This window comes from Cydia fagiglandana, chromosome 2, assembly GCF_963556715.1.
Source record: "Cydia fagiglandana chromosome 2, ilCydFagi1.1, whole genome shotgun sequence".
Taxonomy (NCBI): domain Eukaryota; kingdom Metazoa; phylum Arthropoda; class Insecta; order Lepidoptera; family Tortricidae; genus Cydia; species Cydia fagiglandana.
Genome location: NC_085933.1, coordinates 11,777,951 through 11,801,658, shown reverse-complemented (window position 1 = coordinate 11,801,658; position 23,708 = coordinate 11,777,951). Strand labels below are relative to the sequence as shown.

The following is a 23,708-nucleotide window of genomic DNA, read 5'->3' as shown; positions in this document are numbered from 1 at the left end:
TGTCACATATTTCGCACTGAAACAACTTAGTTTTCGGTGGCATTAAAACAAAATCTATTGACTCACTGTATGTTCATATCACGTTTGACTGTTTTGGAAAATAACGAAGGCTTTTAAAAATAAATTGCAAGAAATACGTAAGTAAAACCTACGAACCGCCATGACAAGCAACAAAGCAATGTGGCTGACAGTTGACATGACAGATGAATAGCACTGGGCTATAACCACGAAAATCAAAGTTCGCAAATTGCGGGCATTTTTTTTGTCATTCTAATTACGCCTTCATTGGAGTAAGAGAGAAAGATCCCCGCAATTTGCGAATTTCGGTTTTCGCGGTAGCCCCTCTGACGTTTTATTTTGTGTTTTTGGCTATGGCTAGGTCACTAAAGTCCATACATAACCTTTTTTTGTTCCTAGTTGCGTCAGCCTGATTCCGTACGGAAACCGAATGAATCTGTAGAGCCCTTAAAAAAAACTCTATGCTCTATGTCAAGTCAAGAGTGTCAAGTTGTCCAATCAGCCATCGGCCGGCCGGCGCGGCGCAGTTTGATAATTAGTGTCATACTTCATAGTCATTTTATCAATTTTATTATTTCTCGTTTCGAAGCGCTGCTTAATTCCTCGTTTTGAGTGCCGTCCCAGTGGGAGATAATTTATTTATTACCATTAGCCTTCTCTACCTGGCCAAGAGTTAAAACTTGTGCTTATTTTGATTCCATTATTGTTTAAGGTAAGAGGTCACCTTCTGTTTAATTTGATTAATTAGATGAGCCCTTAGATGAGCCAGTGTTTTCATTTTTTTTACCCAGTGAAAAGTGTAATTGAAGCGAAATACTTTGAAGAATCTATTGTAACTATCTATCAGTCTATCCCAATGATTTCACTACCTACCATAATTTTTAGTTAATTCGCTTCCTGCTGTGAAATTCACAAAATAAGCTACCGTACGCCGAATATTATAACTACTTCTGAGTATATTGGCAAATTAGCTTTACGGTTGCTAAAATGTAAATATATTGCTGTAGGTACTCTTTAACCTACATTGCAAAGATAATTAACATCAAATGAACAGTAAGTTGGTGGTTTTAAATTGCTCCCTGTATGAAAATGACAATTATTACATCTTTTGCTTCAGTAAGTAAATCACCAGTTTAATAAAATACCCCTTGTGACACCAACAATGTTTAATGTTAGGCCAGGAGATCAAAAATTGATTATTCCATTGTAAGCATAGGAAAATCATCAAATTTAATATGAGTACAGGGTACCACAGTCATTTAAATCACATGTTTTCAACAGATGTCACGTCTAGATATAGTGGTGTTCGGGGCCACAGGCTTTACCGGCAAAAAGGCAGTTGAAGAGTTAGTCCGAGTTGCGAAGAAGTACCCAGGACTGACATGGGGAGTGGCTGGCCGCTCACAGTCCAAGTTGGAGACCCTCATGGCTGATATTGGAAAATTGACTGGTAAGCAATAATTTAATCACCAGATGGATGAATCATAAAAAACATTGTGCACAATTTAATTGATTCCTTAGTACATAATAGCTATCATATTTGTATATTAATTGAGTATTTGTTGTTAAACTAAGAAATCAAGTAAATGCACCTTAGATTTTCACCCATATATTAAAATATTATTATAATAGCAAAATAAGTACAAATAATAGCTCAGTCCAGTTAAACTAACATCACATCATCATCATCATGATCATCTTGTCTGCATGACACTTCCCCATGTTTGATGAATTCATGAGTGTATATTTGTTGGTGACAATTTCTTCACCACTAAATTGTACCACCACTTATAAATAGCACTGGTTACTAACACAATCATGAATCATCATTATATCTACATCTATTTCGTCGGGTGACAAGCAAAAGTCATTAATTATTCATTGAAATCACATCATTGAAATTATTGGACAATAAACCATGTTACAAGTGTAATGAAGTGTATTGTTACTTAAATTTTTTGATAGTACTTAGTGAGTTTTGCTTGTCACCCGACGATTTGATTTGTTACAATTGCTTGTGTGGTTGCATTGCATGGGCGTATGTTACAGATAAAAACCATTGCAAAAGAACCTGAACTTAACAATCCTTGGCATATTATCACTACACCTTATAAAACAAAAATCCCCGCCGCATCTGTCTGTTTGTGTGTTTCTTGTTTTGTTCACGATAAACTCAAAAACTACTGAACGGATTTTATGCGGTTATCACCTATCAATAGAGTGATTCTTGTGGAAGATTTAGGTGTATAATTTGTTAACCTGAACTTAAAAATCCTTGGCATAGGTTCTCACTACACCTTATAAAACAAAATCCCCGCCGCGTCTGTCTGTTTGTTGTTTGTATAATTTGTGAAGCCAGGGTCGCTAGTCTACTTTGTAAAACAGTAACGTAACAATAACAAATGTCATCTAGCAGTGTTGGACGAAAGTTAATGCGAATTGAAAATGTTGGCCATTAACCACTATAAATTGAACCTTAAACCGTAACGGACGATTACAGTTTACGATTCAATTTATAATGGTTAATGGCCAGCATTTTCAATTTGCATTAACTTTCGGCCAACACTGTCATCTAGTATGAGGGAAATTGCGATGAGTGTTTAAAAAAGTAATTAATATGTATAAAAGTAGTATTGACAGCAGCTCAAACCTTTTTTCGCAGTAGGTACAACCAATTTATAAGACATATTTATACTAGCAATACATATAACCTTAAGTATTAAGGTGTCATATTCATCAACAATACTCTTTTTTTTTACCTTGAAGTGTGATGGGTAAACAATACAGTGATTGACAATCTCAAGTTTTGTTAATAGGGGATTGTCATCACTCATCACTATAAATCATATGCCTTACATAATTATTTGAATAACTTTAACATTATTGTTTGTCAGTGTTTATACGTGTGACAAACATGCACACAATAAAAATAAACTAATCTATATATATCTTAATAACCTTGAGGTATACCTATTACCTATTTACTGCATACTGACTGTGATAACCTTTGGTCGCAAGATTCGCATTATCGCAACGCAACCTATAACGATGTGGGCAACCTATAATTTAACCGATAAGCACAAGCTTTATCGTCTTTTTCTGATAATGATTAGAATGCATGATGATTATGATGAAGGGAAGGTACCTACTCGTACCTACCTTTTAAAGGCAAATTTAAGTCAATCTTTAAAGGTAGGTTGCTTTTTATCGGGTGCTCTTTGGCACATATATGCATATATACCTACTGGTCATTCAAATAACACAAGTTTATACCTGGGTACTTGTAATAATATTATAGGAATAAAAAAGTTTAAATGAATAATCATTTATTTGTCTAATATATACTAAATAACTTTGACCTTTGGCTAAATCAGTGGCCAGCCAAATCAATAAATCAATCAAAATCAAATCAATAAATGGCCAGCCAAAAGAAGGTAAGTAATTACCGGATCAATGCAGAATGCTGCACTACACCTTGTTTTTTAAATTATGTTTATCGAAACTGTTTTTAAACCTATATACCTACATAATGATTATGGAGATAATGATTGTTTTGCATCTTGACGTTCGGGGCGGCATAACACTCTAAAGTTGACTTTGACGAGTCCATTAGTTATGCAGTTGTTATTGCTACATATCAGAGGATTAAATACAGGGAAGTTTTCCATTGCGCGGGAGTTTATTTTTAAACCTAGCTGTAAAAGCAACACGCTTAAAATAAATCTTTAACTACCGAATCGACGACTTTATCGGCCTTGTGTTACATGTAGTATGATTACAGCTTTAGCAGATATTGACCTCTACAAGGGCAAAATATTACTTTTTATGGTTCCGAAGTCAAAATGGAGCAATTATAGTTTCACAATATCCGAACGTCTATATGGCTACGGGTTAGCTTTGTGACCATGTTATACCACGGGGTTATAGGTGTAATAACCTAGGGTGTGGTTGCCATTAATTTAAATTCTATAGCAACGCATAGCTATATGCTCGGAGTTTCTCTGCGGGACCGAATCCGTACCTAATGATGAGACCCGCAGGAGAACCACAGTCGTCGACATAACTCAGAGGGTTGCAAAGCCTTAAGTGCTCATTGCTTGGAGAACTGATGGTCGTTGGGGCAGAAAAGTTCTTGAGTGGAGACCACGGACCAGAAGACGCGGCGTGGGAAGGCCCCATACAAGATGGACCGATGATTTGGTGGAAATTGCAGGGACAGGTTAGAGGAGGTCAGCATGTATGTGACCGACCGTACAGCAGTGACCATTTGTACAGCAGTGGACGTCTTCGTGGATGATGAATAATGATGATGGTGATATACGCATATCTGTCATATTTTGGATAAAGATACGCGTCCTTAGGCTACTAGCCGCTTGCCAACGAGCGGGTCGTATGTATAGGGAATGTAAACCAGTATGGAAAAACCGTTTAATAACCGGTTATTAACCGAAATTTCATACAAATAAAGATCTGTTTACATTCCTTACTCGTAAGATTATTTGTCATCATAGGTGTGGGGGTACAACTTCTTAAGTATATCGCTATTTCAATACTGGTCATAGCTGACGCAATAGTGCATTGAATGTAAAAACAGACTAATATAATTATGCGCTGACAGTCTTAGAATCTCTGGCCTATGGTGGCGTAACAATGACTTGCGTATTTTGTTCCCACTTGGCTTTTTTAATTTAATTTTTATAATATAACTAGACGGGCCCGCAGCTCCGCTCGCGTAAATGAAATAAAAATTTTGTCTTATGTTTAGTTAAATACCGACATTATTATGTATTTAACCCTGCCAGGGTTTAAGTATAACTGTGATAGGGATTTCTTATTTGTAGCCGTTATTTGGATAGATTAATTCGCAAATTTCTCAAAAAAAAATTATGAAATTATTCAAATAATTATGTGATTTGATAAAAGGCAAGATTGTATTTTTTCATCTACCTACGTAGGTATTTATTTAAAACGTGTTTCAACATAAAATTAATATTTATTTTTATAAGCCTAGTTGCAAAAACGTTCATTAAATTAATTTCCGCCCTAAGACAAATATGGACGACCACCGCCCATAAATCGCCTTTTCATACAAACGTAGGTAGTCTCCATTTCCCTTTCTGGATATTAACATTACTTACGACGGCTACGGCGACGCAACGACCCAAAGTGAGTCCTGACCGCCGAGACCAGATCACGCCATGTTTCTCGGTCTTGCGACAGCTCTCGCCAGCCGCCATGGCCGAGGTTGAGCAGGTCTTGAGCAACTACGTCGTTTCATCAGTACCTAGGACGACCACTCGGGCGTGTCCCATTTTGTTGTCCCAAGTAGGCTCTCTTCACGGCACGATCCTCTCCCATTCTCTCTAAGTGTCCGAGCCACTAAAGCTTAGCCGCTTTGGTCTCTCTACATTTCGCCACTATATCGGAACACATCCTTATTTCTATGGCAACAAAGTTATATTAAGATATTTGGCTGACTGCTGACTGTACATTTGCTTATTTTCATCAGGTCGCTCAAAAATATCTGAACATGCACTTTATCTACCTACGTTATAATTTACTATCAAATTTGTATTTTTGGCCCATCTCGGCAGCACGTGACGAATGACAATGTTTGCCGAAGCCGTGAAAGTTAATTTGAATAATATAACCTAAAAAGAAATTTAAGACAACTAAATACAAATTGTGGCATACAGGATATACAATATGTTGATGAGTACATTTACTTGGGCCAGATAGCTTCCTTCGAAAACAGGCAAACCATAGAAGTCAATAGACGTATCGATAACGCCTGGAAGAGCTTCTGGTCCATGAAGGCGCTATTGAAGGGTGACCTTCCCCTGTGTATCAAGCGCAAACTCATCGACATGTGTATCCTGCCTATCCTAACCTATGGTGCTCAGACATGGTCATTGACTGAGGCTTTGAAGTCCAAACTCAAGGTTTGCCAGCGAGCGATGGAGCGCAGTATACTGGTTGTTCGCAGGACTGATAGAATCAGAAACACGGAACTGCGCTCCAGAACTAGAGTTGTAGATGTAGGTGTCAAGACCGCTAAGCTTAAGTGGGACTGGGCTGGACATGTCTGTCGTATGCACCCTGAAAGGTGGGCCAAAATGGTTACGGAGTGGGACCCACGGAACACCATAGATGGTGCTAGCCGGAGTGCAGGCAGACCGAAAAGGAGATGGCGGAACGACTTGGACGTATTTTCTCCGGATGGGCGGGAGACTACAAAAGACAGGGTTGAGTGAAGGAAGCGAGGGGAGGCCTTTGCCCAGCAGTGGGACACTTAATCAGGCTAACAAAAAAAAAATACAAATTATTAATAATATGATAATATTATTTTGATTGATAAGTCATATATGGCATAAGTCACTTGTATATTAGGCTATAGACTAAGGTTGAGGTTGACCTGTGGCCTATTTTATAAAGCTACAAGTTACAATTTACAAGCGGAAGTCTCGTTCTAAAACATAGAGTTAGAAAGAGACTTCCGCTTGTAAATTGTAACTTGTAGCTTTATAAAATGGGCCACTGGTTGACAGCACTTTTTATTTTACTTCGTGTAAAAAAACGCCGAAATAACTGTATACCAACATGACAAACATAATTTAGGTTACTTTGACTTACGAATAATTTGGTCTAGTCTGTAGCACCACCGAAACGAAACTAACCGAGAGTTGCCGAGAAACGGTCGATCGTCGTAAAATAAAGATTGTTATGAAAATTTCTTTTGCTTATTGTAAATTAAATACGCATCGAAAGCGATAGTTTTTATGCTCTAGTTCTATTCCCATATTTAGATAATAGATTGGAACAGTTTTTTCTCATCTTACGTGCTTCGTATTTGAGAAACGTGTCAAAAACTTTTTTAGAAATTTGTAAGGCGCCATCTCGCTTCTTCCCTCGTTTTTTATCCCGTTCTGGTTTTTCGATTTTATATATATGATGTTGAACTAAACTTGTACTTGTCTGTACCTATAGTTAGTCTATTTTTTATTTTCACCTTAAAAGGTAAATTGTAAATTGTTCACAGGTGAAAACCTCTCCAGCATCAAGATCATAGTAGCCGACGTGTCCGACGAAGAGTCCATCAAGCGAATGTGCGAGCAGGCGCGAGTGATCGCCAACTGTTGCGGCCCGTACAAGTTGTATGGCGAGCCAGTGGTCAAAGCAGCGGTCGCTACTAAGACGCATGTGGTCGACGTTAGTGGGGAACCGTTGGTAAGTACCTACGACTCTTTATGACTACAATGATTGTCAACTGTTGCGGCCCGTACAAGTTGTATGGCGAGCCAGTGGTCAAAGCAGCGGTCGCTACTAAGACGCATGTGGTCGACGTTAGTGGGGAACCGTTGGTAAGTACCTACGACTCTTTATGACTACAATGATTGTCAACTGCTGCGGCCCGTACAAGTTGTATGGCGAGCCGGTGGCCAAAGCAGCGGTCGCTACTAAGACGCATGTGGTCGACGTTAGTGGGGAACCGTTTGTAAGTACCTACCACTCTTTATGACTACAATGATTGTCAACTGCTGCGGCCCGTACAAGTTGTATGGCGAGCCGGTGGCCAAAGCAGCGGTCGCTACTAAGACGCATGTGGTCGACGATAGTGGGAAACCGTTTGTAAGTACCTACCACTCTTTATGACTACAATGATTGTCAACTGCTGCGGCCCTTAAGAGCCCTTATTCCTTAGAGCGTTCGCCGATTTTGCGAAATAACACTCGATAGATGGCGCTGGCGCTTGATACGCGAGCGCCGGCAAAGCTATGCGCGTTTCAACGCAGACGAGAATAATATTGATACTTTTCAATTTAATTTGCAAGTAAATTTATTTTAACGTTATATTGGCACTCTTTTATAAGCATGATAGTAGTGAATAGAGTGTATGTGTTGAGAAAATATATAACCAACGACGAATAAATAATAATGATTGTTTACCTATGTCATGGAATTATTGCGACAAGTTCATCCATGAAGTCAAGGAACTATTAAAGTCAGTTCACCAAGGAAGTTGAATAATTAAATGTTTGAAAGATAATATTATACTAAATTATAGTATATATACATACGGTGTTGCTTATTTCGTCGAAATTGAAATTTTCTATGTCTCAACCCCTTAAATTGTTCTCTTTCACTAAAAAAACAAATGTGTATTTTTTTCAGAATTTTCAATTATGTTTTAGGGGTCGCTACCGAATTTTGAAAATTTGCACCCTCCATACAAGATTATTTTTTTAGTCTTTTTTCTTGTTTTTTTTTATATGAATCAACGGGTCAGGATCAGGGTGTATTAATGTGCAGTTTAACATAAAATAATACCACTATTTTTTTTAAAGCTTATGCGTTTTGCTTATGGTTTAAAGCTTTTAGCGTGTTTTAGGCGTTCTAAATATTCATTCAGCAGTGCGCACTCCTAAAATAGGAATAAAAATTAAAATATATTGACTATACCTAGTATTGAATTACATGTAAATAGCTTCCATATACTTTGACTCACTGTCTCACTAATTAAAAACTAAAAATTAAAAAAAATCATAATGTATGAAGGATTCAAATTTTCTAAATTCGGTAGCGACCCCTAAAACGAAATAAAAAATTCTAATTGTTTTTTAGTGAAAGAGAACAATTTAAGGGGGTGAGACATAGAAAATTTCAATTTCGACGAAATAAGCAACACCCTAATATATACCTGTATGCATATACAGGGTACCCAAATATAAGGGCATTCCCGTTGCCAGGGAGCTTTAGTGATTATACTGAGCAACTTTTAGTATGGGACCTACACTGAAATCGCAAAAAAAAATTACTGTTTCATAGATTTTGGCTAGTCCATTTTCTATGGGAATACATTTTTTAGCAACCATTTTCTTGCTAGCAACGGAAAAGCACTTATTTTTTGGCCACCCTGTATAAAAACAACAATAAAATTAGTACTAACAATGTAACAACTCTCTGAAGTTCGATTCTATGTCTAAAACAAAAGTAATAGCGGATGGTGCTGGGCCTAACATACGGCGTTGCATGAACAAGAGATTTCCTTTGGCAGGATTGGTCCTTAGGATCCAAGGATGGATTCAAGAAGTGGAGCCACCCAGATTTTTGATGTAAATTTTTAGGGGGCGGGGCTCACAACTTGATCTTGATATCTGTATCATTTAAGCCACTAGGCCAAGTTTAGTATCATTTTCGTATAAATCGGGGGTGCCGAATTCATTGTCATCATCATCATCATCATCAGGTGTCATCATAATGACACCATTCCGAAGTAAAAACACATAAAATATGAGGAAAAAAAATACTTTTTTTAATTCCTCTTCACACTTAAACTGCTGAGCCAATTTAGTTAAACCCACATTATAGACGGGTCTAACGCGGGTATGTGAGTTAATATGTGTTCAAAACGCGAAAGTTTAAAATATTCAATTTAGTTCATATTTGGTAGGTACAGAGATAGTTTAGAGTCCCAGGGAATAACATAGCAAACTTTTAATCTCAAAAATTATCCCTTAAGGATGTGAAAAGGGAGGAAGCAAATGAAGCTTTATTTGTAAGTATATAAAATAAAATAATATTAATAATCTATCAACCGCATCTAGATCGATAGTGCTCGTCAAGGCAAATCTATTGAGCCCAAATACGATGGAGTTATGATGAGTAGATTCGGAGTTCTGGTGACCAACTCCTGACTCCATCATGAGAACCTGGGCTTCATCTAGATCGATGGTGCTTGTCGGGGCAAATCTATTGATCCCAAACACGATGGAGTTATGATGAGTAGATTAGGACTTCTGGTGACCATCTCATCATGGAGTCAGGAGTTGGTCACCAGAAGGGTCTCATGACCCTGGACCTCATCTAGATAGATGATGCTCGTCAGGGCAAATCTAATGAACCCAAACACGATGGAGTGATAATAAGTAGATTAGGAGTTCTGGTGACCAACTCCTGAGTCCATCATGTGAACCTGGACCTCATCTAGATCCGTGGTGTTCGTCAAGGCAAATCCATGGAGCCCAAACACGATGGAGTTAAGATGAGTAGATTAGGAGTTCGGTGGCCAATTCCTGACTCCATCAAGAGAACCTGGACGTCCTGGACATCATCCAGGTCGTCCGGGTATAATTAAAATGCAAACCCTAACCAGAATTCAAGTAACACTGAAAATCTATCACATAAGCGAGAGTCGGTTGTTAAAATTTAATATGGTGTGAAAAATGTACTCTCCCTTGGATCAAGATTTTCTAATCATAGTATACAACAGTTCTCGGAACTCGCTCAATGTTTACGAAGCAATGAGCGCCTGACGATCGAGCGCAGGTCCGTTCCCTAAGCGCGCTCGGCGGAGAATGAGCGCGCGGCGTCGCTGCAGCGTGATTTATAGGTCTTTTAAAAAAATATATATTTACGGCAAGGTAGGTCCTATAGTTATGATTTTTTTTTAATGAGTGAACATAAAGTTACAGTTTGTTAAAAGATTTTTTTTGTGGCAAAATATAAGTCCAATTAGCGATAAAAAAATGTAATGTAACCCTGTTTTCACCAAAAAAATGAAGAAAACTCGGAAGGTATTTTATCATGTTTTTTAAATGAAAGTTCGATTTTCAAGCATGTAAGCCCCTCGTACAACATATGATGAGTTGAATTGTAATCATTCATATACCAAATGATTCTTGTTTACTGCAAAATTGAGAGCCGAAACGACCCTTCTCACTGCAAATTTTGAAAAAGACTTCTAAGAAAACTCATTTATTTTAGGTTCAAAAAGAGAAAATGAAAATTAGAACGTTTGCAGCCCCTAGTTTAAGAAATGATTATTTAAGTACGTTATCAGTTTTTGAATAAATACTAATAGTTACGTCGTAATCTTGAATGAAAAAGGAAGCATTTTGCAAAATACGCTCGTCTGTAGGAGTAAGGACTCTTAAATAATAAAATGAATTGCAAACATAAACGCCTTAACAAATAACATGTATTAAAATCCACACCAAAAGAATATTCAAATGTAATGTGTTTAAATTTTGCATAATAAATATTACAAATAATTTATCACCAAGCTTGACCTCTCTACATAATGTCCCGGTCTAGACATCCTTTAAATTATTATTGTCTTTAAAGGTACAGTCTACATCCACATTTTTTCCCTTGCTCCATTGAGATAATGTTGAAGAAAGATGCTTATAATTGTGTCGTAGACCGTACAGTGTATCACCTTCACAAAATGTACAACGTATTACCTGTGGAAACAATAGGTGACCTAAATGACCTGTCTCGCGGTAGAAAGACTAGCAATTTGGTTTAAGGGTACGTATATATGTAATTATAGGTAGTTTGCGACTCATAAGTTCAGTACTGTCACCAGCAATAATATCTTGTATGAATGAGCGCTCTAAATTATATGACGCTCTCCTTTGCTCTACAAATAATATCATATCCTATTATGATAGATATTTTTGCCCGTTTAGTTGCGTGATCGTACTTATTAAGGATGGAATAGCACGTCTCTAACCGCAAGCTAAATGTGATAATTCACCGCCGACTGTGTGCTGAATGTAAACGTTTCTTTATAGGTAGTTTAATAATGCCAATTGAGAATCTAGAACATTCTATAATATGGTGACAATCATATTCTGGTGGAACTTAATTGATGCTATTTATAATGCAAAAAGTTATAGGAAACTGCGGTAGTAGTACTTACTTATAACTCACATACATTAATCACCTATGGAATCTACGATAATTGTTTCAATTCCCACTATGATGTCTGGGATGTCTATGTTTGATAGTTGAATGACAATTAACATGTACTCGTGCAATAATGATGCTGCTTTTAGAATAATTGCAACTGGAATTATTCCGAGTTGGTTCATGGCCATGTTTTCATTCTTTTACAACGATCTTCTGACATGTCAGTAATGTCATAGTATTGGGTTTCACACTTTCCAACGTCTATACATAATTGTCGCCGATGTAAGTATTTGGGTACTAGGTGTCATGTCATATTTCTAAGCACCCACAGAAAGTGCACAATAAAATCGGAATCCTGCACCTGTGTATACAAAGTATACAAACAAACCTAGCGTGCATAAACAAGTCATGCAAAAAAAATACCTTAGCTTCAATATTTCGTACTTCGTCAACAATTTTACCTACTTTACCTCGTTCGTAGGTAACTAGATAAGAAATTATTGTATCAAGTCGTAGAAGAATATAATTGTGAGATGGACGACAGATTCACGTTAATCTATCATCTTCAAAGCCTAGAAAAAATGGTAATTACGCTTAGTTGATCCTCGTTGCTATTAGATATAATATACCTCCATGAGAATCAGACGAACCAGGTGTCAGGTATTTGATCACGCCTTTATTGTTTATGGTTAATATATTTTTCTGTAGGTACTGTAAATAGCGATTGTCCATAATTATTAGTTGATTACATACCTAAACTGTGTGCCAATGAAGGTACAACCCAATCTGTATACTAAATTGGGTTGTAAATTGGCGAACCGATTGTCGTTTCATTATCTATAAAAAACAGGGCTTGGGCTTAGTCAGCTTGCGTCCATGGCCATGAATGGTATGCAACTAATCGAAGTGACATGCATGTATAATTGTATAAGGATGTTTCCTGTACTTAAAATAAATTATTTCAAACCGTGCAGGAAATAAAGCACCAGATAATTATTAGAAAAACATAGATAGCAGCTGTTTTTAAACACAATTTATATTTAATAAATCGGATTGAAATATAAAAAGTAGGTGAGTTTACCGTGACGTCACTATATTCGTTTTCATATAAATTCTATATTAGCAAATCGTTTTCACAGTTCTAAAAAAGAATCTGATTTGACTAGTAGGAATGTAGCCTATAGCCACTGGATCTGCTTACCATTAGGTGGTCATTGCGCTTTTTGCCACTATTGTAGTGTACAAAAATGTTAGTGCAACCAGTACATTGAAAAAGAGAAAATTACACATATATTTTAGCATATATATTTTATAGATGTACCATTCTATATCGGTCTGATTCGGTAATTCTGTCTGGTAGTGATCGAAGGCGAAGGTCAACTTCAATGACTATGGGGTATGCGTCATGTAGTGGCTATGATCGGAATGATAATTTTGTTTACATTTGCTGACTTTATTTAATATCAAACGAAATATCTTATTATTAGATTAATAGGTATTACTCAAGTAATGAAAGAAAACAACAACAACAACACCATAATAAACTAATAACAATAATCATATTGACTTTAAACGCGCGTACTAGGTATATATTTGTATAGTCTAATATTCGAAACTACAACCAATTAAATGGCAGACCAAACTAAATTTACTCATATAAACAAATACCCTTACCCGAAGGCAAAAAAAAATCGCAACTAATCGCAATTTAGGTATGCTGTTCTAGTCGTAATAAAATTATGATTTTCTCATCCTTACGTGATGAGACTGATGAGTAGGTAGGTAACCTTGCTAGTATGACGCAATCAACATCATAAAGTCATGTTTTGGGTATATTGCGTCATGTTATTTTGTTTTTGCTTAGACTATTTTTTATGTTTCCTGAAAGAGAAAAATAAACTTACATAGGTACCTACCTACTCGTATATTTCCGTTCTCCGTAAATGTTTCTTAATCAGTAAATTGAGAAGAAATAACTATTAAATGTGCGACAACCGTTGATTCAAAAGGTATACCTATATTTCTATCTTCAACGGGCTTAATGATTTGATCAGTGCTGATTAACTAGTGGCTACGTGAGCTGTAGATCATACCTCCTGAATCCCCTGGCTCAGGCATTAAAAAAAAAACTGAATCGATAATTGTTTTATATAGATAGGTATATATGAGCGGGTTAGATGCTCACAAAATTTCAACTTTCGAAATTTACTAAAGCATCCGCCTAAAGCTTCGTCTCCATATCGCGCGGCAAACCATCGAACATTGGCTCGCGCGGAAGCCGCGCGCAATGGATACCGGGCTGGCTCGCGAGCCATCGAGTTGGCTTACGACGCAACGGAGACGCTTTGCTCGGTCAAAAAGTAAATAACAAGACTCCGTATTATGTTTCCAGTTCATCGAATCAATGCAGCTGAAATACGACCAGGCTGCGCGGGAGGGAGGCGTGTACATCGTGAGCGCTTGCGGCTTCGACAGCATCCCCAACGACATGGGACTCGTCTATATGCAGCAGAAGTTCGACGGTAAGCTTTACCTATAGTCTGTATCTTTAGGTATTTAAATTAAAGTACTTAAACAAATAATTTGTACGTTTCGAGGATGGCATTATCACCGTGGTCTCGAAGAAACGGCGCTTTCTACCGTCGTTACTCACCGATGCAGACTTGTACAGGAAATTGTAAAAGGGGCCCACTGATTAACAGTCCGCCGAACGGTATCGGCCTGTCAGTTGTTCGGAGCTGTCAACATTTTGTTCGAACTGACAGGCCGATACCGTTCGGCGGACTGTTAATCAGTGGGCCCCTTTAGTGTCAGTAGTCAATTGTCAATTTGGTGCAGTAAGCACCAGGTAGCGATTCAATATTAAAATTTGCCTATGACAGCAAGATTTCGATATTGAATGTTATATTCTCATTATCAAATTACATTTTCTTTAAACTATCAGACAAGCTCGGCTGCGCCTAGCTTGCGGGCTGCTCTATGGGCATCCAGAAGAAGAAATAATTAATAATGTCAAATAAAATCCTTTACAATACGATATTTCTATGGTAATCTAATACTATTTAGGCCCACTTGCACCATTCCACTAACCCGGGGTTAACCGGTTAAACCAGGAGTTGCCATTGATACCAGTACAATTTGACATTAAGTTAACTCTTTAACCGTTTAACCCCGGGTTAGTGGGATGGTGCAAGTGGGCCTTAATATCGTTCTTCTCGGTAAAAGTTAATTAGTTTACTCTTGTCCTGACATTGTTCTCATCTGTTTTTCAGGGACTCTGAACTCCGTGGAGTCTTATCTAAGCACGAAAGTGGCGCCGGAATACAGCAGTGAAGTTACCAAGAACGGCGTCATACATTACGGCACTTGGGAATCCCTTGTGAACGGGTAAGGCGAGGAAGCAAATTATTTATATACAACGTGTTGCCTAGAAAATCGATGTCTCTTTAGAGCTGGTCGTCCTAAGGGCTTACCGCGAACCACGTACAACGTGTTGCCTCTCTGTCGCACTTGTAAAATCGTACGTAAGTGTGACATGGAGGCAACACGTCGAACGTGGGTCGCAGTAGGCCCTCTGAGGTTGAATCCTGGTAAGAATAATTAAAGAAAAGATAAAGTTAGATGCATTACGGCCAAACAGCCACGGTATTTTGAAATGTTTTGTGTAGTCGGTTATTTGTTAAAGATTAGGTACTTACTTATAATTACATAATTATGTTTCGTAAAGTTTTTGACGGCTGCACAAGCACAAATATTTTAACCTTGATCTTTCTTTAGTAGTAAGTACTAACTCATATATGATAGAAATTACATAAGTATGCGTAATAATAGGCATGGCGTGATTAGTTTTGCCCTGTGTATGTACTGCCGTGCTAACAACATATGCAGTAATCGCAGTTGAAAAGTCATGCAATTGTTCTCTTTGAATAAGTTCTTTATTTAAACGATGATTTTCTTGCAAGTACTGCACATACAATAAGCAGGACAGCGTAGCTGTGTCAGTAAAAAAAATGTGTTATTCTATTTTGTTTGAGATATTTTTAAACCCATATTTCAAGGTTTTAATATGTCATGGAAATGCGTAATATTTCATAGTGTATTTCTCTGGTTCCAGAATTTGCAGCCGCAATAAGCTACCCGCACTACGGAAACAGCTGTACCCGGACCGTTTGCCGAGCTTCAAGCCGAAGTTGCATCCCCGGTAACTGCTCATTCATTAAGGCCTATTTACATGGTGCGAGAACTCGCATGCGAGTTTCATTACATTGCGGTATTTGATTGTTCGGCTAAAGTGGATATAACCAATAGTCCTCACTGTATTCGAAATCGCATACGAGTTCGTGCGCCGTCTAAATGAGCCCTTAGACTCTGACCACGCTAACATTGCAGGAACAATACATACATATGTATCACTATAAGCTCCATACTAGCTGTGGCACTTGGCATGAAAACTTAGTGTCGTCTGACTTTGGTAGTAGTGGCTTAGGGCCCCCCCACATCTGGCGTCTTTCGAGCGTCGGCGTCTAAAATTCTATGGCCGACGTCGACGCAACGTCGACGCGGCGTCGACGCCACTGCGCAGCGACGTCATTTTCCATAGCGCTGGACCGACGCCGACAGACGCCGACGCTCGAAAGACGCCAGATGTGGGGGGGCCCTTAGGTAGACCTGAGGGTGGTATTCCACCTGTTCAATTTCTTTGTCCAATATCAGTGCGTCTCACTCTCATTAAATAAATAAATAAACAATTCTTTATTTCAGGCCTGTGGCCCATAAAATGTGACACGCAATAAGTACACATTTGGCGCCGTAATAATCATAGGATCTAATTCTTTCACATCCATAGTGCTGACGAGTTACACGCTAATGTGAACCAGTGTGACCTCTAAATTACAGATTAGTTTTTAGGGTTCCGTACCCAAAGGGTAAAAACGGGAACCTGTTACTAAGACTTCACTGTCTGTCTGTCTGTCACCAGGCTGTACTCGTAACTCATGAACCGTGATAGTTGAAATTTTCTGAGAATCATCTCAGTTTCTGTTGTTGCTATAAAAACAAATATTGTAAAAACAGAATAAAATAAATATTTAAGTGGGGATCTCATACAACAAACGTGATTTTTTGCGTAATGGTACGGAACCCTTCGTGCGCGAGTCCGACTTGGCCGGTTTTACATATTTGCGCGTTCTAAGTGCCAGCTTTCGGTAACACTCGAGAACATACTGCGAAAATGGCATGCCTTTTAATAACAGTTGTCGTTTTCAGTGGCATCGTCCACAAGCACGACGGCGCATACTGCCTCCCGTTCCCCGGCTCGGACGCGTCCATCGTGTACCGCACGCAGCGCCACATGTACGAGGTGGACCACAAGCGCCCGGTCCAATTCAAGCCCTACATCAAACTGCCCTCGCTCTGCGCGACCATACTCACCTCCATCGTGGCCACATTCCTGCTCCTCATGTCCAAGTTCTCGCTGACCAGGATGCTGCTGCTGAAGTACCCGAGGCTGTTCTCGGCGGGCATGGTGACGCGCGAAGGTCCGACGGAGAACGTGATGAATAATACGACGTTCATGTTCGAGTTGTATGGCGAGGGGTGGGAGAAGGGAGCCGATGTGGAAGCGACCAAGCCGACTAAGAAAGCTGTAGTCAGGGTAATTTTTTTATATAGTTTGTCAGTAGAAGTATAAAAAAACAATGGGTATGCATCCCTTTTTCTAGGGGACGATACTAGCGTTAGAAAAATACAGTCGGCGAATTCCGATTCGAACTTTAAGTATTCATGGAACCCGTGGAATAAAAGGACTCAGTGATAAAACAGCAACTAATTTCATAATTGGCTCGTTAGCTTAATGTAACCTATCAATATGTGTCAGTGTCAAGTGACGTTTTTGCTTGAAGAAACGTCACATTTGACACTGACATATCTAATCCATATCGTTTCTAGATCTATTAATTGACATATCTTAATGTTCGAATCGGGCAGAGTATGACTCTCTTTGTCAATGCTCTAGTGACAAGCAACCCTTGCCAAACTATATTATATTCTGAAGGTGCGTTAAGCTAACGAGCAAAGTATGAAATTCGTTGTCGTTTTGTCATGTGTGTTTATTTCACGGGTTCCATGTACAGTCAGACTATGTAAGTGCTATTTAAACGTCATAATTTCATAGAACTTCGACGTTTAAAATAACACTTGCACAGTCTGCGCTATCAAAAATCGCTGCTAACTTAGCTCGATCTCTCATCATCATCAAATCAGCTTTTATCGCCTACTGCTGAGCATAGGCCTCTCTCTGAGTACGCCACATATCCCGGTCCCACACTATAGAGATTAAGGCTCACTTGCACCATCCCACTAACCCGGGGTTAAGCGGTTAAACCGTTAACCTAGTGTCATATTACTGGTAACCATGGTAACTTTAGGTTTAACCGGTTAACCCCGGGTTAGTGGAATGGTGCAAGTGGGCCTAAAGGGTGTAGGCAGTGTTGGCCGAACGTTAATGCAATTGACCATTAAAAATTAACCATTGAAAAGGTTAATTGCCATTAGCCATTAACCATTGAAGGAAAATTAATTATCAATTGCATTGAACATCAATTTGCATTAATGTTAATTTATTACGAACCACTAACAATTAAAAAGAATTAATGGTTATTGCTTTACAAACCATTAAAAATTAAAACAATTTTTAATGAAAATTAAACATGTGATTGATAATTAACAATTAACAAGAATAAATATCGTAATTTTATAAAGACGTCCAAGGGATCAAAGGTCTAGTGCAGCGGTCGGCAACCTGCGGCCCGCGGGCCGCATGCGGCTCGTGAACCTATCACTTGCGGCCCGAGTGCCGCCTTGGCTATTTTGTATGTAATAGTGACAAACGACAATGTCTCATAAAGTCAAAATATTAACAAAGTACGGCCCGCGTCACCATTTATTTTGTTTGTTTTATTTACTTTATTTACATTATTTTATTTATTTTATTTATTTTATTTATTTTATTTATTTTATTTATTTTATTTATTTTATTTATTTTATTTATTTTATTTATTTTATTTATTTTATTTATTTTATTTATTTTATTTATTTTATTTATTTTATTTATTTTATTTATTTTATTTATTTTATTTATTTTATTTATTTTATTTATTTTATTTATTTTATTTATTTTATTTATTTTATTTATTTTATTTATTTTATTTATTTTATTTATTTTATTTATTTTATTTATTTTATTTATTTTATTTATTTTATTTATTTTATTTATTTTATTTATTTTATTTATTTTATTTATTTTATTTATTTTATTTATTTTATTTATTTTATTTATTTTATTTATTTTATTTATTTTATTTATTTTATTTATTTTATTTATTTTATTTATTTTATTTATTTTATTTATTTTATTTATTTTATTTATTTTATTTATTTTATTTATTTTATTTATTTTATTTATTTTATTTATTTTATTTATTTTATTTATTTTATTTATTTTATTTATTTTATTTATTTTATTTATTTTATTTATTTTATTTATTTTATTTATTTTATTTATTTTATTTATTTTATTTATTTTATTTATTTTATTTATTTTATTTATTTTATTTATTTTATTTATTTTATTTATTTTATTTATTTTATTTATTTTATTTATTTTATTTATTTTATTTATTTTATTTATTTTATTTATTTTATTTATTTTATTTATTTTATTTATTTTATTTATTTTATTTATTTTATTTATTTTATTTATTTTATTTATTTTATTTATTTTATTTATTTTATTTATTTTATTTATTTTATTTATTTTATTTATTTTATTTATTTTATTTATTTTATTTATTTTATTTATTTTATTTATTTTATTTATTTTATTTATTTTATTTATTTTATTTATTTTATTTATTTTATTTATTTTATTTATTTTATTTATTTTATTTATTTTATTTATTTTATTTATTTTATTTATTTTATTCATTACATTATTTATAACAATAATGGGTGTATTCCCATTCACGGGGAACATATAGGAAATATATGTGCAGTTTGCATATAAATTATTCCCATTTTTCCCCACTTTATTGGTGTGGGGACAAATAGGAACACATCATTATCCGATATTTTCCCATTTGTTCCCGCCTGGAGCAGATGGAATAAGCGCTTCATATAAATGAATAAATCCCATTTGTCCCCGTTTCCCATTTGTCTCCAACTCACATATGACAGGGACAAATAAAAATACACCAATAATGAGTGTATTCCCATTTAATAGTTTCAAGCAAAATTAACATTAATGATTAGTTTATGAAAAAAATATTTAATTCCATTAAACGTTAATGCAATTGAGAGTAATTCTAATTAATTTTTAGAAACTTTAATGCCATTAAATAGGCAATTAAATTGACAATCAATGTAATTAAACGTCTCAAGATTCAATTCTAACTAACTTTAATTAAATTGATGCGTAATGCAATTGATTAATTGCGGAATTAATGGTTAATGCAATTGATTAATTGTTAATTAGAATTAACCATTACGGCCAACACTGGGTGTAGGCATACGGATATTGCATGTTTAAAAGAGGCTACACATGTAAAAACTCATTTCAACTTGTATTAGTTTACTTACATTTATGTTTCGCGTCAGGTAAAAGGCGTGAACCCTGGCTACGGAGCAACAGTCACCGCACTGATCTATTCCGCTATCACCTGCCTTAAAGAACATGACAAGATGCCTGGCAGGTAAGTACATGGAAATCTGCATTTCAGAGGAATACTATGACGCGACGCGACGCTATACGTTTTGCGGTATGATTCACAACCTAGTTAATATATTGCTCTATTTAACGTGTCGTAGCATTCCTTTGAAGTGGTCTGATAATTAGAATAAGACGATTTAAAACTTTAGACTGGCAACAGTTCGATAAACCCGAAGTAGAACAATACCTAATCCCTTTTTAACACTTAAATGCATAGTGTTGCCAAATGTCTACAAACCATTAGACAGCTCATAGTTTTAAAATAAAAAGGCTTACGTTCTTGAACGCACCTTTATACCAAACGTCAAGTAGTAGGGTGATGATTTAAGAGTTAAATTTACGCAATATTTTTAATTTATAAAAATTACATTCGTTTTAAGACGAAAAGCCGGCAAAGTTGGAAAAATCCACAAGATTTTTACTATTTTTCCTAGAATCGGCAAATAATTATGTGATACATATGTAAATTTCGGGCAATAAGAAAAAATCATGCATTTAAGGGTTAATTTGCTATTGCATTACTTTGGCGCGACATGTGACAATGCGGCAGGTTGCTACCATCAATCTGGGTAAACCGATCATAGTGGAGATCATTTTTTATTCTCGAGGATCTGTGTGACGACGCGTCTTATAACAAATTAAATCTTTTGGATGCCAAGAACACCTAAAAGCCCACAGCGCCATAAACACACCAGTGTTATGGCTTACGATGTCAAAGTAACCTTCACACTTTCAAATAAGGTTTACATTAGCTTGCTTGCGCCCGTGACCTTGGCGTGTGAGTGACGCTTTTGTTTATGACGTAAAGCGTTCAAAGGGTCCACACCAATTTTGGTGTCAAGCAGTAGTAATTGCCGCGCACCGCTACGGACCGGACGCTTGCTCGCGCTTACGCCACCTTGCGGTCATATGTTTTTTTTTTTTTATTATGAATGGGCTTACTCATGGCCACAGACTAGCCGAGGCGTAGACGTGGCCTACGATGGAGCGAGCTCGCCCAGAAGGTGCCTGTTCACTCTTGATTTGAAGGTTGCCGGGTTATAAGAACACGGAAATATAGACGCCGGCAAGGAATTCCATTCCTTGGCAGTGCGCATAAGGAAAGCAATATGTCGTAATAGATGCGTTGTTAAAGTGAATCTTTTGAACCCAGTACTATTATTTATTCTGTGGTTACGGTAACATCGCTATTGTATTCATCGAAATCACTTCAATATTAAGTAAGCGTTAATCCTTAGAGAATATAACCAAACGGAGTGGTCATTCACAGGCGTTCCCCTCTGTCGAAAATAGACGGCCGATGGTCAACCACATGTATGGACTGACGTTTATCTGACATGGCTATGATTACGTTACGTATACATTTGATGTGCCCCTCCCCTGCAAAAAACGGCAGACTATTTTGTACCGAAAATTATAGACATGGCGTCTCCGTTGGTTATATTCTCTAAGCGTTAATCACATAAAAAGAAAATTCTTTTTTGTTTATAGCGGCGGAGTATTGACTACGGGAATTGCATTCGCCAAAACCGATCTCATCAAGAACCTCAACGAAAATAACCTCACGTTTGAGTATGTTCAAAATTAATGTTACCGTTAATTTTTAAGTTACCTTTTAAATATCATTTTATCACAGTAGTGGTCAATGATCATATTGGCCAGTGTAATGGAACATTGCGTTTAATAATTATAGTTACCTATATATGCCTTTATTTTTGTTTGTAGTATTTGCAGATTTTATATTGATGTTAGCTTCATGTATTACGAATTACGATAGAAAGTCAATCATTGCCACTTCATCTAGTATAACTAACTTTATTATACGATAAGTTTATTACTATTTTACTCGATAGTATGTACAAACATTTACCAACTTAATAGTTTATAGAGCTTATTCGGATTAATGTTATCGATAGTACAGCCTCAAAAAGAGTTGAATTTAAAAAGTGGCAACACTGTAGCGTCGTCCCGTTCTCTTATATATGTAAATTGATTTGAAAGGGACGACACTACAGTGTTGCCACTTTTTAATTTCTACTCTTATTTGCCACGCTGTACAACCAAGCATTTACCAAATAGTAAGTACAAACATGCACTTACCAACTTAATCGTTTATAGAGCTTATTCAGATTGTTATCGATAGTACAACCAAGCATTTACCAAAACAAAGTTATCGTTTTTAATAGATATAAAAGATAATTATTTTACGCTTAAGTAACCATTGTTTGTGTCATAATTGTAACTAATCAAATGTGATATCTACGTGCATATGCATAAGGTAAAGGGCATTTAATAAACATTAAAATAATTAAGTTTTTTTTATAATAAACCTACCTATAGACATTTTGTATATCCGGAGTTCAACAAACGGGTTGTCAACACTTTATTGCAGTAGTAACAAATAGTATTGAGTTCTTGCTTCTATACTTATCTGTACCAAGCACTGCACCAAGTCTTATATTTGTACGTCACAGATTTTTTACAAAATGACGCCACCTACTTTTGAGCTTACGAAACACTACTGCCGCATCATATTTATTCAGACGGCGAAATACTTATATAAAAGGCGCCTGCTTCATTTTGATAGCAATTTCACTGTTTCAACTATGCAGTCGCCAGCTATCAATTAATCAGGCGCTATTATTTAAAATATTGTCCACATTAGTTTCATGCATTTTGCTTAAGTATACAACAACCAGCGAACTGATATACATGGAAGTATTCTGTCCGCTTAGTTATGACCCAACGTAAACTATTCGATTGTAGGCGGTGCTTACAAACTATTCGATTCGCAACTTCAGTTCGTCCGAGATGACAGTCAGTGACGGATGGCTAAATTGATTTATAAAAACAACGTTTTTTTGTAATTAAAAATGTTTTCATGTGTCGTGAAGTGGTGCAGAAGTTATTTTAGTTCATACCAAGGATAGTGGAATCACTTTTCACTTGTAGTAAACAGATAACTTCAGTAAAATTTGGAATAAACATGATGATTTGTTTTCAATACTACCGTGCTAAGCTAAATCGTAACAACTGCATACGACTTTCATAACAACATACGACTTTTTAAATTGCGAGGATAATAGGGATGGTGTTATGCTAAATGAAGTAGACTATTTTATTAACTTGTGCTTGGTTTAGGTATTTTCTATATAATTATAAATGTAGTAGGTAATGAATTCTTTCTTACAGATTTGTATTTTCCTTTTTTATTTCATGAGATGGAGCTGTA

General features: G+C 36.2%; 1 protein-coding gene across 2 annotated transcripts; it reads left to right on the top strand.

Moving 5' to 3' along the window:
- Positions 1-511: 511 nt before the first annotated feature.
- LOC134675857 (saccharopine dehydrogenase-like oxidoreductase) lies at positions 512-22,788 on the top strand. 2 transcript variants are annotated; one of them, XM_063534176.1, is made up of 9 exons: positions 512-730; positions 1,300-1,468; positions 7,058-7,245; positions 14,105-14,234; positions 14,985-15,099; positions 15,827-15,913; positions 16,978-17,365; positions 20,365-20,459; positions 21,968-22,788. In XM_063534176.1, the coding sequence occupies exons 2-9, from the start codon at positions 1,300-1,302 to the stop codon at positions 22,062-22,064; spliced, it is 1,269 nt and encodes a 422-aa protein (XP_063390246.1). In that variant the 5' UTR covers positions 512-730; the 3' UTR covers positions 22,065-22,788. The 2 variants fall into 2 exon arrangements, with proteins under 2 accessions (XP_063390246.1, XP_063390235.1); XM_063534165.1 differs by lacking the exons at positions 512-730; positions 1,300-1,468; positions 7,058-7,245 and adding an exon at positions 7,527-7,647.
- The last annotated feature ends 920 nt before the right edge of the window (positions 22,789-23,708 follow it).

Bases quoted from the DNA above. Each gene is read 5' to 3' on its own strand.
- LOC134675857 (XM_063534176.1), top strand. From the start codon at position 1,300: ATGTCACGTCTAGATATAGTGGTGTTCGGGGCCACAGGCTTTACCGGC. The intron at 7,246-14,104 runs GTAAGTACCTAC...TTATGTTTCCAG, and splicing joins ACGTTAGTGGGGAACCGTTG to TTCATCGAATCAATGCAGCT. The intron at 15,914-16,977 runs GTAACTGCTCAT...TGTCGTTTTCAG, and splicing joins AAGCCGAAGTTGCATCCCCG to TGGCATCGTCCACAAGCACG.